This window comes from Salarias fasciatus (genome assembly GCF_902148845.1).
Source record: "Salarias fasciatus chromosome 23 unlocalized genomic scaffold, fSalaFa1.1 super_scaffold_20, whole genome shotgun sequence".
Taxonomy (NCBI): Eukaryota; Metazoa; Chordata; class Actinopteri; order Blenniiformes; family Blenniidae; genus Salarias; species Salarias fasciatus.
The window spans coordinates 7058952-7076109 of NW_021941230.1; the positions used below are offsets into that span (position 1 = coordinate 7058952).

The 17158-nt window shown below is 44.9% G+C and overlaps 1 protein-coding gene across 1 annotated transcript in view; it reads left to right on the forward strand.

Moving 5' to 3' along the window:
- Positions 1–430: 430 nt before the first annotated feature.
- Positions 431–17158, forward strand: part of LOC115384033 (microtubule-associated protein tau) — a 33853-nt gene continuing 17125 nt past the window's right edge. The window contains exons 1-2 of the mRNA XM_030086307.1: positions 431–454; positions 7300–7373. Of these exons, the coding sequence (XP_029942167.1) occupies positions 446–454; positions 7300–7373 (83 nt within the window). The 5' untranslated portion in view covers positions 431–445. The remainder of the gene's footprint in view (positions 455–7299; positions 7374–17158) is intronic.

Here is a 17158-nt window from a genome sequence, read left to right on the forward strand (position 1 = left end):
CACGCACGCAAACACAGGCCATCTTTGGGCGAGAGTGTGTGTGTTTGTGTGCCTCTTGCAGCTATGAGTCTACATATAAATATAATTGTATAACCCCCCCCCCGAGAGGTGGACTTGCTGGGTGGTGCAGAGGGATTCCTCGCATTTCCTATCATATCCAGCGGTGGTCCAGCTGTTGCACCAGACGTTCCCGTTTGGCCGCGTTCCCAAAACTGTGTTTTCACTCTAGATATGGATGTCGCGACGACGCTCACTCCTGCAAAAAAAAACAAAAAAAAAAAAACCTGCCATTTGCTCCTGGCAGCTGCACCTTTCACCAAAAACCGCCAGTGCACTTCAGAGCTCTCTCAAAGCGATGACGCACCCGCCGTCGTTTACAGCCGTGCTAAAGAAATCTGCTTCTTTAAACACGAAGCAGGAGAGGATCCAGCAACGGAGGAGCAGGATGGAAAAGGTTTGATTTTTTTTTTTTTCATTTGTAGGCCTGTTTGGGTGTTTAATGTCATCCTTTAAGAGGGGACTTCAGTCAAGCTGTCAAAACAAGTTGAGAAAAGTCAAAGATTCAAGGAAATTTGAGTTTTGAATCTTAACTCGAATGTTTAAGTTTTTGAAGAAATTGACTAAACAGTTGTGTCCAATCTGGGATGCTCTGGCCTTTGTCTTGACTTGGACTTGGCCTTTTAAAGTCTTGGTCTTGTCTTGGAATGCTTTGGTTCCTGATCTTGGTCTTGACCTGGTCTCGGACAAGACTGAGCCGCGGCCCTTTAAAGTCTTGATTTTTCGGATGCTCTGGTCTTGGTCTGGACTTGGTTTTTGGCCCCGTCTTGGTCTTGCCGAAAGATGTTCTGATCTCGTCTTGGTGTTGGCTCGGTCTCGGATTATGTGGTCTCGTCTACAACACTAGCCAAGTGATTATATTTTGTTCGGATCACCTGCCATCAATGTGTATCGAAATTGTGCCAGCTCTTTATCTTTTGTTCGGACAACGTCCATTTATTAGTTTGAGACGCTGGTATTTACGGCCAGAAGGAAATCCATCGAGGTTGCGCTGGATCCTCAAAACTGAGGTTCGAATGTTCACTCAAGTTTTTAAACTTGGGACAGTAGACACGAAACAGCCTGAACAACAGGTCTGAACGACTCTGGAGCTTGAAGTTCAAACAGCTTGCGGAGGCACAAATCCTCCCGACTGAAGAGAGTCTGGACTGGATCATCGGCTTTGTTGCTCGCCATGGTCGGTGACTGAGACCATCATTGTCAGCTTAGCCGCGGTGTGACTTAAGCTGGCTGAAAGATCACAAAACAAGCGGAGAAAGGCATGGCGCTACTCTGATAATTACTTCCTAGACTAATTCGTGGGTTATTCGGTGGAAGACGAGGACACAAAGGCTGGAATGCAACCGACTCGACGGCCTTTGTTTTTCGCTTTATTGTCTCAGAGCTCCAGAAAATAGTCAATTCAGAAAGAAAAGGAAAAAAAAAAGGCCTTGAACGCCGTGTTCGAGACTCATCTTTGACTTTCGGTATTTCAGCTCTCAAACAACGTATGCCTTGAGAATATCAAAGACGCATTAAGGATAATGAACTCGGCAAACTTGAAAGCATCAGAGATTAAACTCAAAGCAACTCATAAGCAAGCTGATGAAGTGGGTCTTTTATATCAGGCTGAAAGAATGATTTGTTTGTAAATGGCCTGAACTGATTACATTATCTCAATTCATCATGAACTGGGCTGACAAGCTGCTGTAACCTTTGAGCAATCAGTCAGATCAGTGCGGATTTGTGTAATTAGATTACTGTGGCCTTAAATCTAATGCACTGTTTGTCGAGAGAAAAAAAAACAAAAATCTAAGAAAACAAGCTTCGTTCCCGATCATTTCCAGCCAATCGGAGCAGTGGAATTGGTCTCGTTGGACGCGAGCCTCGTGCTCGGGAGAAATTTTGCTCGGTGAGGTCCTGTTGACGCTCGCGATGATCCAGTCTTCAGTCGTTACGCAAGTCTGCCAGCTCCAGAGATTACACGGGCTACGTCTGGGTGAAAGTATTAACATGGCGGCGAGTGCAGGGCTTACGGTCGGTTATATGTGCTGCGGCCATGAGGAAACATAAAGAAGTCTTCATGAAGTTGGTCAGTTTTCAGTAAAAATGTGCTCCGGATTATCAGAATATGGATGACTTTAGTTTTCAGGTAGAGATGCATTCAAACACTTTTGTAAGATTTTTGCTGACAAGTCCTCCCCCCCCCCCCCCCCCCCCCCCAGAGTGACCTCAAAGTTAATGTTTGGGGTTAGCTTGTAGAGCATGTCTGATCTTGACCATGTGTGGATACGTTGTAGGGAAAGACACTGAACCCCAAGTTGCTCCCGATGGTGTGTAAGGAAGTGTCGTTGAGGCCATGTTTGCTTGATGTTTTCAAGTGAAAACAGAAAACCTTTGTCACATTCTAAGTCCATTTATACGACCACTTTGCTTAGAGTCACTGAAAATGCAACTTTTTTGAAAACGACTCCCAATATGGAACTTTTTCGGTCTCCGTGGAAACGGTGCAAAAATGGAACTCTCCGAAGGAAACGGGGCAGAACACAACTTTTTGAAAATGCACCGATGTTCCAAAACCAAAGTAAAAATGATGTAATTTCATTTGAGAAGTTGCTTATTTGGAAGTTCATGCTACCAAGTTTTCTGCCTATGATTTCAGTCGTCAGTAGGTTTATATAAAACTTTTATAAGAACACATGACGTCCGCAAAGTCACCAGATTGACAGTGTAAACAAAAGAAGCCGTTAAAAGCAACCACTTCTTTACGACGTGTTAAAACTTAAAAAGTCGCTGTAAAACTCTTATTCCTGGTTCAAACACAAAACACATCTGAAACATGTCAATTTCAAGAGAAGTGAGGCAGCGTTTCAGAAAGTTTACGCGGCGATGTGAGTCCTAACGTTTACATAAAGTTTCTGTTTCAGTGTCTGTGACCACCGTTGTGGTGAAAACACACCAAAACACAAGAACATTTTTCCGTTTTCACTTGAAAACATGGTCGGGAGACGACAGTGGAAGTGAAATATCTCTTTAGACTGTTGTTTCATTCATCTTTTATCCTTTAAAAGGCCTCTGAATGGACAGACTGAAGCTTTGTTTTGATGCCTCATGATTTGTTTGACCTTCTCCTCTCGTTTCTGAAATCACCTTTAATCTTTAATCCATATCTGCGTTCGTATCGGGCTTTTCCTCCGCTGGCTCGTAATCCGCAGCAGGCTTCGTGACGGAAACCGGAGCTGGAATCGGTGGCGTCGTGACCGCCGGAGGCTGCCCGGTCCTCCAAGCACCTGCAGCAAACCTGCACACTCAGTCAAACTTGAGCTAATGCTGCATTTTCAGAAACAAACAAAAAAAAAAAAAAAGAAGCTGGAGTCGTGCTCTCGGGAGCGATCTGATGAGATGACAGTTCTGGTGTTGCAGATCTGAATATGTATGACTTCTCGCATTACTCAGCACGGTCGGTTTGTTTTTTTTGTTTTTTTCCAGAGAGGCAGATGTTGTTGTTTTTTTCTTCGGTAAGCATTGATTTGCTCAGGGTGCAGCCTCCGTGCTGACTGCGCTGCCTCGTTTCAAGACTAATCTCCGGGTGTCTGTGTGGTCGGCTTCCAAACCGGCAGGTGTTTGTGCGAGCGGCGACAGGTGACGGAGGATTTTCAGTTCAAGAGTGCACCTTCAGGTTTTCTCAGTCTCTGCAGACCATGAATACAAAGAATCATGTGGCTGTGTTCTCACTTGATACCTTGAAGAGATGGCTACTTGGAGGCTGGATTTGTTTGACCATCATTCTGTTTTACAGCCTTATCAACAGGTGTGTTGACAAACCAGCTAAACTGTGATCCTGTCCCAATGCGAAGGATCTGCAGCAAACCAGACCTTCCGTTTTATTTTTTTTATGATGAGCAAGGCAATACTGCAGTCCAAATCTGGATGAAGCCGTCCAGGAAGATTACACGCAATGATTCATTCGATTAATCCCGATCATAGTGAGCTGGCTGCGTCCCAGTCGCTCTGCTGGAGAGGCGAGCCAGGAAGCGGCTTCGGTGGCCGCGCCGCACGTCCAACGCACAATGAGATTGACCTACCTTTCAGTTTTGGATTGGATTTGTGAATTTGCACGAGTTTATAATTAGTTAAAAAAAACAAACTAACTTCTCTGACATGATTTGAAAGCACACTTTGCAGAGTTCCAGAAGAGCTGATAGCTATTAAACAAGGGTGGGGCTGATGTTTAATGGTCCATATGCCGTTGCTCACACACACACACACACACACACACACACACACACACACACACACACACACAAGGTAAACAAAATGACGTGTAATCCGCCAGCAGCGACTCCAGCCTGCCGCTGTGTCTGTTGACGGCTCGGTTGTGGCAGATTGGTGTTAGCGCAGCTCGCATCTGCTTTGTGGGAGATTAGATGTTTCCAGCCATGGTCGCTGGCTCCGCAGCTCCGTGTCCAGGCTCAGGCCTTTAATCATCCCTGGCAACCGGCCTCCCCGAAGGCGGCAGGCGTTGACAGGGCCGTCTGAGACTCCCCCGAGCTCCCATCCCCCCCCCCCTCACCCCGATCACAACATGCCTCCTCACCTTCGCATTTTGCTTTCCTCCTCATTTCGTCACTCCCGGGCCCTCCATGCTGCGAGGTCCGATCTTTAAATTCCCATGTGCTTCTTCAGACTCGACCCACTCCGAAATGCTGACAGGCTGATTATAGCCTGGCGCTGACGGCTCTTTCAGTTCTCCTGGAACGGGACGAGCTAACGACTGAAGGCTTGGAGAGGATGTGGAGGCAGCAGGCCTCACTGTTCGGTCTCCGTCTCTTCTTTATATTTTCTTTAAGTGGTTTTGGTTTAACCGAATGACCGTGTGCTCTAACGTTCAGCCTCACTGGTCTGTGTGAGGTTTTGGGGATGTATTTTTAAGATCTGTCATGCTGATTTGTATTCATAACTCAATTCTTTTTTTTACTATTTAAAACCTGACTGAGACTATAAACGGAATATACTCCAAAGCAAATATTACATTTTGAGGCATTGTAATAGGAGGCCTTCACACAAAATTTGAATGAAAAATGCATTTTTTAAGAATTTTTGTAGCAGAAACGTTTATGGTTATACGGCAACGTTTTGAAGAAATGCTGAAAGCGACGTCGGTCGCATGTCAGGAGAACAACACACTATCAGCATGAACAATGGCGAGTATACCGACACTCATACGGACGGACGACCGTGTTGTATTGCTTTTACAAGCGACTGTCAACTCTAAAACTACAAAGTTCCAGGAGAATATGGGCCGGGAGTGTTGACAGTCTGGAGGAAAACGCTGTCATTGTCCATCTACTGAGCACGTGCAGAAGAAAAATTTGCTATTGTTGTGGTGTGCAGAGTTTCAGAAAGCTTATGTCATCCCCTGTTTGCACAAACACACTGTTTAAGTGTTTTTTGTAGAGTTCCACCTTAGGAGCCATTTTCAGAATATTGCGCTTTCAGCGGAACACAACGGAAGTTATGGTTCTTCACTCGAAAACGTCGTGTAACTGGGGCCTAATTGCCCCCATTGAGGTGAAACTGCACTCCAACACCAATTGACAGGAAGAGAAACAACAATGACAAATTAACATGTGTCTCAGCATATGCATATTGACAGTGAAACCTCAAATAGTACCTTTTCGTCTTCGTCGTCCCCCGATCGTATGTAGGTCCAATATGAAGTGATTGGTGAATGAAGCTGTCATGGAGTCCAAGAAAAAAAAATGTACAAACATAATCCCTCATACTTCTAAAGTCCTGTCAGAGCTGCAAAATTTTAGGTAATGCGAGTTAAATTCTCACACAAAAACCATCACTTTGGGACTGTTGGACAATTGGACGATGATGTTCTCAACAGCTTCGTCTGTTTCACAAGATTGAGCTAAAAAAGATTCACGTTGTCAGATGACGTGAAGACAAGAGCTTCTTTTAGACCTTGTTCTCCTTTTCTGTACCATTTCTTCCTGTTTAATTGAGCTCATGTGTGAGCCGATGAGTCATTGAATCGAGATTTTGGCTCCAGATTTCAGTTGGTGGTATTTGTTTGATCACAACATGTTATCCTCCTGGAACACACCGCATGGGCAGTGGGAGCATTCTTAGTTCAGTCTTGTAAATATGAGAGGCAGTTTGTCCAGGAAAGCATCTGAAGCCACACGTTGTACTCCATCGCCATATTCAGCTGGATCCCCGGGTTCTTGTTGAGCGCCGCAGCTCCAGTCGCTGTAACCTGACCAGGAACGCTCATTCAGATGTAGTTTGGCAATTTCAGCGGGAACCACCGACCTCATCCGTGTTTGTGAGCAAATTTTAACAGACTTCCAGCATTTTCGCAAATAAACAGTCTGTGAAAGGTGCCGCGCTGTTGTTCTCTGGCGTTGGGTAGCAGTCCTAAATCTGTTTGTTTTTTTTTTTTCTTGGTCTTTCATGCGTTTTTCTTCCCCCCCCCCCCCCCCCCCCACCCTCTGTTGGGCTCATATTTTCTGTACTTATTCACAAGTTTGACAAGTCTTGTAAAACCGCTGATGGACGGCTTGAATGGGACCATTGTGAGTCCCCCGCACTGTAAATACATTTCGTTTCGTGTGGCTGGAGGTCGCAGCGACTCGCGGAGAATTGGGCTTTCGGCAGACGGCTGGTCTGTTCGCTCTCGCTCCGGCCTCTGCAGTCTCTCCCCCCCCTCCGCCACCCCCGCCGTCCCCCTCGTTTTCCCCCCCTTCTCTCTGCCTTTTGTTTTCAGTGCTGCTGCTGCAGTCGGCCCTGCCTGCAAATGAGCGCCGGCACAGAGCGATTATTCAGCACGGGGCGCGGGGGTCTGCGCCCCTCCTTCGGCGCGGCCATGCCTAAATGTTTCATGCATCCTTGATGTCTTCTGGAGCCGGAGAGCAGACGAGATAAACAACAAAGGAGAGGGATGAAATTTCTCGGATTGGGATGGTCTTTTGATTCCCTTCGGGAGGGGGGAGGAGGTGGCGGCAGCGGCGGATGAGCTCCGTATCTCTTTCAAACATGAATTAATGTGACTGACACACAAACGTACGCACGCGTTTCTTGTTCCCCACCCCCCACCCCCACCCGACGGGCTGCAGACTCCGTCTTGGCTGTGGCGGCGGCGGCGTGCTCACCGGCCGAGAGAGCCCCGGCCGTCTGTGTCAGCGTGGCACTGCCCCTCTCACTCTTTTTTTTTTTTTTTTCCTCTCTCTCTCTCTCTCTCTCTCTCTGCAGAAGCCGCTGCCTCGCCGCCGCTGTGCAGACAGGAAAAAAAAAAAAGAGCTGGACGAACCGCTCCTCTGCATCAGGTAAGACGCGATTCCGGTATTCCTGCCATATGAAGCAGCAGATGGTTGCAGAGATCTTTATCGTTACAGCAATAAAGCTGATGGTGCGATCAGCCAGGGGCTGTGTGTGTGTTTGGATGACCTTTAGGACCCGGTTACTCAACGTTTCAAGGAAAAACACATTTTTTTTTAATTCTCTTTTCAGGAAAATGTCACTTTTTCGCAGCGACGCTTTGAAAGCAACGTCCATTTAACAGTGTAATTAGCAAGTCGGGCCACTAGTGGGTGCTGCTGTTCATCCACCTGCGCATGTGCAGGAGTATTTAGCTATGACCGTTGCGGCGTGCGTGTGCAGGAGCAGCGTTTGCCCCGTTTCCGTGGAGATGGCGTCGGTCGCTTGCGTGCCCCACCCCTTTTCCGCTGAGGCAAACTCGGAATGTTTTCGAAAAGCTTTCAAAACATTGTTCCACCCCATTTAAACCGAGACCGAGCATTTTCGAAACGCTGTGTGTTTTACTGGTTCCCACCAGCATTAGAACATTTCCACCATTTTCAGTGACTCCGAGCGCCGTTGTCGCATAAATGGACCTCCAAAACGCTACAGAAGCTTTCCATTTTCGCTTGAAAACTTTGTGCGAATGGAACCTTTGTCTCTGCAACCATCTCCGTCTCGACATCTCCGCTGCAAGCTCACCGCCATCCTGTAAAAGCAGATGTTTCGAACTCTGGCACAAGGCATTTTGGGACATAATCGTGATATATTTGGAGTCCGGGACGGCGGCGGCATGTGGCCGTTGGCGGCCGGCGACTCATCGCCAGCAGATTGTTGGTGGTTTCGTGCGTGGGAGCGGCACCAGGCTGAGCGAGACTGCAGAACACATTACTCCGCCTGTCTCAAAGTTTGTTGACAAGTTCTCAAGCAGGTGGTGACGGAGCCATAAATACGCCAACTTTCCACTCTTTCAAGTCGGTTTTTTTTTCCCCCCGCTTTGTTTTTGCCTCATTTTTATCTGTTTGGATCTTCCTGCTCTTTCTCCCACCTCCTCTTTTTTTCTTCCTTCAGTTGTAGGATAAACAAGACTCGTGAGCAACAAGGAAGTGTAATTGAGAACTGATGTATTATGTGATATACACAAACATGGTCAGGAGACAAAAAAACGCGTTTCTTCGGCCCATTCAAACCATGAAAGATGATATCAGTTTGACAGATAACTTTGATTCCAGCATTTGATCCTTTCCTGGAAAAAGTCAGTTGCCTTGCTGTGGCCCGGTTGGCGTAGCGAGTCGTCTTACAATCACATGATAGTGAGTTCGAGCCCCCGTCTTTCCCTGTCCATGTGCCAGTGAGCAAGACGCCAAACCCTGAATGGCTCCTTGCGTGTTGATAGAGAGCCTAAGAGTTAACGTGGCTTGCTATGGAGCCCATTTACCACCAATTTCAGACCCACGTTTACACAATGTTCCATAGAGTTTTAGGGGTCTGTCGCCATGACAACGGTACTTGGATCCACTGATAATGCATCTTCTGTTCTATGAAATATTCCCAACATCATTGCACTTCCAGATTATTATGTTCCAGATTATTCATTGCGTCTTTGTCATGGCTGGTGGCCGTTTTGGGCAGGTCTTCTGAAGGAAAATATAAATTCCTGCATCATCAGCGTAGTGAAAACATTCTTTATCCTGGGTATCATCCTTTTAGTTTAGTGTCACCCAGGGCGTCTGTCACATCTCCGCAGACACAAATACCCCCGGCTGCCCTCCACCCCTTCCCGTTGCCTCCGTCTGTCTGGCTCTGAGGCGATCTGTCTCTCTTCTGGGAACCAGCTTGCCGATGACACCGTGGTGTGAGAGGCGAGGGCTGAGGGGCGAACGCGCCCTCTCTCCTCTCTCTCCCTGTGCCCCGTTCCGGGGTCACAAATGGTGGCCTGTCCCCCGATCATCCCACACCTAGTCGCTGTCCCACTTTTTCCACATCTGACATTCTCCTACGCTCGCAGCGAGGTCGTAGTCGCTAAATGAACTCGCTTTTTTTTCTTTTTTTTTTTCCACTGATATCTTGAACTCAGCTTGAACCTTTCTTTGTTTTGACCCAGGTTGGGGTTTTTAAAGGTCACATTTTGCTTTTCATTTGACTGATTTCTGGAACAAAACCCAATTTTATACGGTAAATGTCATATAAAGTATCATATAGTTTTACCCAAACTTCCAACAATTTGGCGGGAAACTGTCAAGACATCGTAGAAGTTTATGAATGAACGTTAGGCAATATAATTACGTGATCTAGGTGTTGGTGGATTGCAAAGTTTTATCACCGTAAATTATCTTATTATTTTACAAGATCGGTATTTGTTTGATTCACGGTGTAAATTCGGAGTATCATTCGGATGCCTTTCGCCGTTTGGTGCAGCAGTTTTCACACGTCTCGGAGGATATGATACCGAGTGCAGCTGATCTGATGAGGCAAACTGTCAAGAGAGGGGGAAAACAGAGTACTTTAAGAGAATGCCCCCGAGTGTCCGTCGACGAGTGACGGTGGATGTTTATGAAGCCAGATGTCAGAGCGGCGGCTGGCAGGAGGTGAGGAAATCAGACCAGACGGCGACAAGGTTGGAGGAGGAATGCCTTCCCGTGTTTTTCTGCTCTTATCAAATATTGAGTTTATTATTTAAAACCCATAAAAATCTTAACACTTCAACAAGTCTCTCTCTGTGGCATCTGAAAATAATGGATAATTTACCTCTGGACTTTTTGAATTGCCTTTCCGACTCTGTTTGCGTGAAGTCAATAAAAATGCAAGCGTTTTGAAATGCATTACAAATTGAACGTCTGTCGTCCCGCCGATTAATGTTTATAGCATGTTGCTCTCTGCGACATGTGTGTGGGGTTTCATGACAAAAATAGCATCAAATCATGGCTTGGCATATTCTTTTCAACATTTCTGTTTCCCTGGAAATGGACGTTTTCTAAACATTGCCATGTAAATGTGAAACTTTTCTGTTTTCAATTGCAACGTCATGTAAACACAGCCCAAATAAAAGAAAGTGTTATTTAGCTCCCATATTAAATACACTCCTCATAATGTACTGCTTACATTCAGGTTGAACGGAATTATTTTGATTATTTTAGTATTTTTATTCCCATTTTGTTCGTTAGGTTTTACCCTGTCTTTTTTTTTTTTCTTTTTTTTTTTTGAGACAGCGTGTTAAAATATTATGATTTATTTCAACAAAAGAATTGGCCACAATTGAGTTTATGTGTGGAAAAACTGTGCATCATGTTGGAATTCGCTCTAGTGCATGTACATAATGGAGGTAGTAGCTTTATTCACCATGAAGATGCTTTAAAAAAGGTTCTGATAAAAGAGAATTTTACAAATTTCTACTGTTTGATATATGCGCAGATGCAAAAATCTCCTCAGATTTACAAAAACAGCGCATCTCACATATACAAGCTCCTTCTAAAAAACAAAACAAAAAAAAAAAAAAACATATTTTTCCTCAATCCTGCATTCCCGAGGGTCAGAGTAATCAAATCGGCACCTCGGGGCGTCGTTTCGGGTCGCTCTGTGCTCACATGTTGATGGATGAGTGTGCATGTAATGCACATATATAGACCGGTCCTGCCACGTGTCTCCACTCCGAGCAGCTTTTCACCTCGGGGGGGGGGGGCTCAGAGACCAGCACCTGGTCCTGCTCGCTTTGCATAGCCAAGCAGGGGAAAGTGTGTCTGAACATGTAGATTGTGTGTCGGGAGCAGAGTGCAGTTCTTTCATTTTTTTAAAGTCTGTTTTAGTTGACCAGGTTATTCTGTTGAAATGAAATGTAGCAGGCGGTCCTATCAGCTAACTAAATGTCAATCATTGGATATAATTTGCATGTTTGAGGGCGATGGACTGAATTGAAGATAGCATTTTGGGATTTTTCCTCATTTTTTTTTTACCGCAGAAAACTCATTCAGCCAGTCTGTAAATCAAATCCGCGTTTCCTGTTGGTTCCTGTCACAACAGGAAATGAGTTTTTGGCGCAGCAGTGGCGCCTGACCTGAGAGATTTAATGAAAGCATTAAAATAACTACATTCCACGGTCCTTTCCATTGTTATTATTCAGGCCTTCATGCTTTTAAAGGTCCTTTTTGTGCCCCCATTCTTCACACAGCAAAGCAGAATCTGCATGATCTTCATGACAGTTCCTGTTCAAGTTCCTGGGAAAAGTTAGTAATATTTTAGTGTCGTGGAAATTTTCTATTGAATTGACAAATTAGGATTCTGAAATGTCACATGAATTCCTGTTTTCGCTCATATTCTATGATAAAAATACTAAACCACTGTGCACCAGGCTTCCTCTAGGGGGCACCAGAGAGATTGATGAAGGATGGAACATCGGGAAAAATCTGGGGAGATGAAGAGATTGTCTTTTTCCAGCTTGACGTTACATAAAAATCATAAATGGAGAGAAAATATGCATTAAAGTTCTGTTTTTTTCGCAACGTTTCGAGTGAAAATGCAACGTTTTTGAGTGTTGTTTCAGAAAAATTGTACGTTTACAAGTCAAAGTTAAAGAAAACCCCTTATAAGATATGGATTAAAGAATGAGAGTCACCCCCTGTTGCTCCCGTTTGTGTTTTTCACCTTGATTGCTCTGAAAACTGGAGTTGAGAGTCGTGACCGGATGAAGTGAAAATGAATCACGGACGCAGTTACTCGGCTAAATTAAGACTCGTGCTCCATCTGAGGCGTTCGCACCTCCCAGATCCTGCAAAAACGATTCCAAATGAAGCCTTCAATACCCCGCCACCTTGAACTCTTCGTGGCTTTGATGTATAAAACATGTTTCTGTTGTATGGAGGCGTGTGCTGGCCTGAGGGGGTGTGTGTGGTGTTCTGTGTGTGTGTGTGTGTGTGTGTGTGGGGAGGGGTGGGGAGAAGGAGGCTGCCTGCATGAATTATAGATGAGGAAGTGGGGTTGATGGCCGAGTTAAAAGAAGCAGAGCGGCCCCCGCGTTGAGCCAAAACACACCGCACGAGTCTCTTCAGGGCTCTCGGATCACAAATCATGACCCTTCTTTTTTTTTTGTTTTATTTGCACATTTATCACGTGTGTTTTCGAAATGTCTTTTCAGCAAGTCCTGGTAGAGCTTAGTGGCACTGCGGTGATTTACGGACAGGTTGTGACGAAGCGTTCGCCTCATTATTAATCAGATTCTTTGGTTGTTTTTTAATGATATGAAGGAAATAGAACAAGAATCTGCAACCTTTTTTGGATTCAAAACATTGTTTTCAGGATAAAATTGGCCTTTAGCTGCAAAAAACAGGCTAATTATCTGAAATGAAGGGAAAAAAAATCTTTTTTTATAAACTATACATGCAAAAAACTCAGGTTGCGTTCATGAAGATTTAGAGATTTTTTCCTCTCTTTTCATGGATTTTTTTTCACTTTAGTCTTTTCGCCGTTTACATCCGCTGTGTTTTTCCAATTGTGAGAGCAGTCTGAGCTATACTAACGTTTTCCCTCCTTTTTCTTCATTTTTATGTGTTCTTTTTCCTTTCTTTTTATAAAAAAAAAAAGTGAGCATTTTTTGGCAGATCCATCTATCCTCGCCGTTTGACCTGTTTGATCTTCCTCAGCTGCTTCCAGCCTGGAGAGCAGCAGGACAGCCACATGTGGCGTTTTGAAAGAGGGGAGTGAATTTGATCGGATCTCGCAGGATGTGATGATCGGGCCCTCGTGTCCTTTATGTTTCCGACACTTGACGTCGAAGTCGCGCTTCGGAAAAAAAAAATCAAGGCCGGGTTGAAATCGGCCCGTTGACAGCGAGCCGGAGCGTTAAGGAAACGTCTCCTTTTCGTCGTTTGCCCTCTTATCTCCTCATTACTGGAATCTTCATCTGCGAGGCCTTTTTAGCGCGGGCCCGAGGTTGGGATTCATTTCCTGTTTGCCTCATCTCTGATGAAGAAGACAAATCTGTGGATTAGGGCGGACTCTGACCTCCTTCCCCTCCCTCTTCCTCCTCCTCCTCATTTTGTCTCCTGTTTGACCCACTTGGTGGCCTCGTCCTCCTCCTGGGAGAAGTTAGAAGTCAGTGAACGGAGCGGAGTCAGTTTTTTTTTTTTTGTCCAGCCCAGCTTATGCGTGAAGATCCCTCCTCATGACTGTTTTTTTTTTTTTTTTTTTTTTTAAACATATGGTTTTTCGGTCCAGCCTCTGTTCCTGTTGCGCTCCCGGTGTTTCTGGGCGAGACTGCAGCCCGTGCATCTTTTACAAGCCAAACGGAGCTGACTCCCTCTCCCGCAGGAGACGCTACTTCCTGTCTAACTGCTTCTCAATTTCTTCTGAGACATGACAGGAAACAAAATATTTTTTTCTCCATTCCTTTATATTCGAAATCCAAACTAACCGATGTCTGCATGTCCACACTACTGATGAGATGTTTCATGTTTAATATTAAGAACTGTAAGCGGTGTTTTAGCATTTAAACATTTTCAAGTGCTTGACCCTTAAAAGTCTTGTTTTTGACTTGTTCTCAGTCTTTGGTCTTGTATTGCTTCTATGATGCTCTAGTCTTGATCTAAAATCTAAACTAAAGTCTTGAAACTTCTAAAAAAGTAGATATTTTGTTGACACTCTCGTGAAAATTGGAAGAAAAGACTGTAAACACTTTGGTTTCATTACAAAACAATATAGGAATAAAACCATTTTAAACCAGAATTTAGGAATTCTAAGGTTTTCTCATGTTTTTATTATTCTTATTTAGTTTCCATAATAGATAATAAAACTGAATTGTGGATAAAGTTGCATTTAAACCACGTAGGTGTAATAATGAGAGCGTGAAGCAGGACGTCGGACTTTCTCATATTTTTCTATAAGTGGCTCTCTTCCTGTTTCCTCACCGTTTCGCCCCCTCTTTCAGTCTTCTCTCATAAATCTGCCTCCTTCCTGTTTGGAGAGTGTCTGCTGTCTCTCTGTGTGTCTGTTTTGTGGCGCTGGAGCCCCCCCCCTATTGCCCCCTCCGAACAGACCTTTCACACTGCCTTAATGTTAACAGGATGCTCTGTGTTTTACCTCCCCATAATCCCAAAAGCAGAGCAAAATGTGCATTTCTGTCTTTCTCCGTGTCTGGCTGAAGCCCGAACTCATCCCCCTTGCTGGCTCGGGCTCAAATCGACCAAATCCAAGAACTCAACCAATCTTAAAAACAGCTCCTCAGTGGGGCTGGAGGCTTGGCACGCGGACCGAGGATACACTTGTAGTGGAAAATACTTCTTTTGGGATTATTTCACTGTGGAAAAGCCTTCCTACCATCGTTTCAAAAAAAAAAAATCCATACCAATTTTTCCCATATATGTCCCAGCAAGCAGAACTTTTCCCATGTCCTCGATGGATAACCGAATCAGACCCGGGCATTAACCTCTTTAAAATGCCATTTCCTGCCCTGCTGTGCTCTGTCATCTTCCCTCACTGTGCGTGACCCCATTGGAAAAACGATGCATTTATAAAAAGAAAATCGAATGACGTTAACAGAGTTAGATGGCGCTGCCGTTCTGTGTTACGGTAAGGCGTAACGCACCACTCCAAAAACAGAAGCTTTTTTTACGTAGAGGACGTTGGTGCTCGGAGCCACTGACGGTGTAACTTTTTGAAAAACGCTCTCTGAAAACTCTGTTTCCATGGAATATGGAGAAAATGCAAAAATTGCGGACAACACAATTTTCCGAAAACCATCCGATTCGGGTTCCATGGAAATGGAAAAAAACACAACTTTTTGAAAATACTCTGACTTCATCTCTGTAGGCACTTTTCGCACTGCAAAAAGTCCAAATCTGAGCATTTTTTCAAGTTTTTTCAACTTTTTTTGAGTGAAAATATCTAATTTTACTTGATTTAAGATAAATTTCCTTAAATTTTATATTTGATCAAGATAAAAAGGCTTGATTTAAGAGAAAATTCTCTGAAATCAAGAACATTTTTTGCTTGTTCTATTGGCAGATTTTTTTTTTTTTACTAATTTCAAGTAAAAATTTCTTAATTTAAGAAAAAAAATCTGCCAATAGAACAAGCAAAAAATGTTCTTGATTTCAGAGAATTCTCTATTAAATCAAGCCTTTTTATCTTGATCAAATACAAAATGTAAGTAAATTTATCTTACATCAAGTAAAATTAGACATTTTCACTCAAAACAATTTGAAAAAAACTTGCTCAGATTTGGACTTTCTGCAGTGCGAAAGTACTCGGGCTCTGTCTCTAAACTGGTCATGTGTCCGTGTTCTCCTAATGATCATGTTTATAGAGTATTTTTCTCTGAGTGTGTGTCTAGTTTCGTGACAACAACAACCAACAGCTCCAACAAGACACTTTCCTGAAACTAAAACGCGTTTTCACTTGGAACGACGTGTGAACAGGATCCTGGGATCCCATCCAGGAGAGGAAGTGGTATTAGTTTACCCACTGAGATTAAATCCGATTGTCTGTGCTAACAGCTCATTAGCTGCAGATTAAAAGACAGAAGCAGGCTGCAGGTGAAACCTCCCATGTACAAAAACCTCCGTTTGATGACCGATTCAGTGATTTAGGCTTCGTGCGTTGAGTTTCACGACGTCCTAACCTCGTCTCCCTTCATTTTTTTTTTTTTTCTCTCCCCCAGGCGTTCTAACTCGACGCGTCCCCGTTGATCGGTGAGGACAGCCTGTTCATTCAGGTGAGCGAACACATCGCAGAGGGGCTGGAGTCGGGATTGTGGGAGGATGCACTCTCAGCAATGTGCTGAAGTCAGCGTGCCGACGTGCTGATGCATACCGCGGCTAATGGTTTCCCTCCTCACGGAGGTCAATGCACGGCCTCGGAGGAACAAAATCTGAAGAGAAGGAAGAAAACCTGTGACATTCTCTTATCGCCAACATATTCAAGCCGTGATGGAAAAAAAAATATACCGTATACTTTTAAAAGAAATCAGGTTTTCTTGACTTTTTACTGTAGTTCCCCCCCCCCCCCCCCCCCCCCCCTCTTGAATCAGGCCTGTATGAAACCGTCCCTTGTCGTCATCACCACCAGCATCCAGGCCTTAAATGACATCCAGGAACCAGCCCTGCGTATCGATGCTTTAAATGGCTTGGCTCCCATTAGCCCCCCCCCCCACCCGCCACCCCCCCCCCCCCCCTCGGGGGCTCGCGCCTGCAGGATCCGCTGACCTATTTCTGGATCCATAACGTGGTCAGAGCCGCCGTCCTCTGCCGACCAGCTCCGGCACCTCCTGCGGTCGCCATGGGAACGGGGGACAGCAGCGTGGGGGGGGCGGGGCTGATGGATGCGCGTTGGGATGGGAGCATCTAAAAACCAGATAAGAGCCACATTCTGCCAAAACAACGGAGACATTCTCGCATAATTATTGTAGAGTATTGTAAATGAATTAAATGTTGTGATAATTTTTTTTGCTAATTTACCGCCATCGCCATGTCAAAATTTGAAAAAAAAAAAAAATAGATATTTCAGAAACACTGCGTTGAGTTGGAGCGTGACAATAACCTGAGTGCTCCTGTGTTCCCGTCATTACGGTACTCGCTCCGAAGGATCTCCTGCTTCTTGCGGCGTGTGTTAGTGTGTGTGAGAGCGGCGTCTCGGCAGTTCATTCACACTCCACTTACGCTTCAGTCCTCCCCACATGTCAACACGCTGAGTCAGCAGAGGCATTAATCCGCCCGTCGGCTGCTGGATTCTATGCTGATGACGGGTCGCTGCTCATTAATGTTTCAGGCCCTGCAAACGTCACCTGTTCCCATACAGATGCTGCGAAACGGAACGATTCCTTCACATA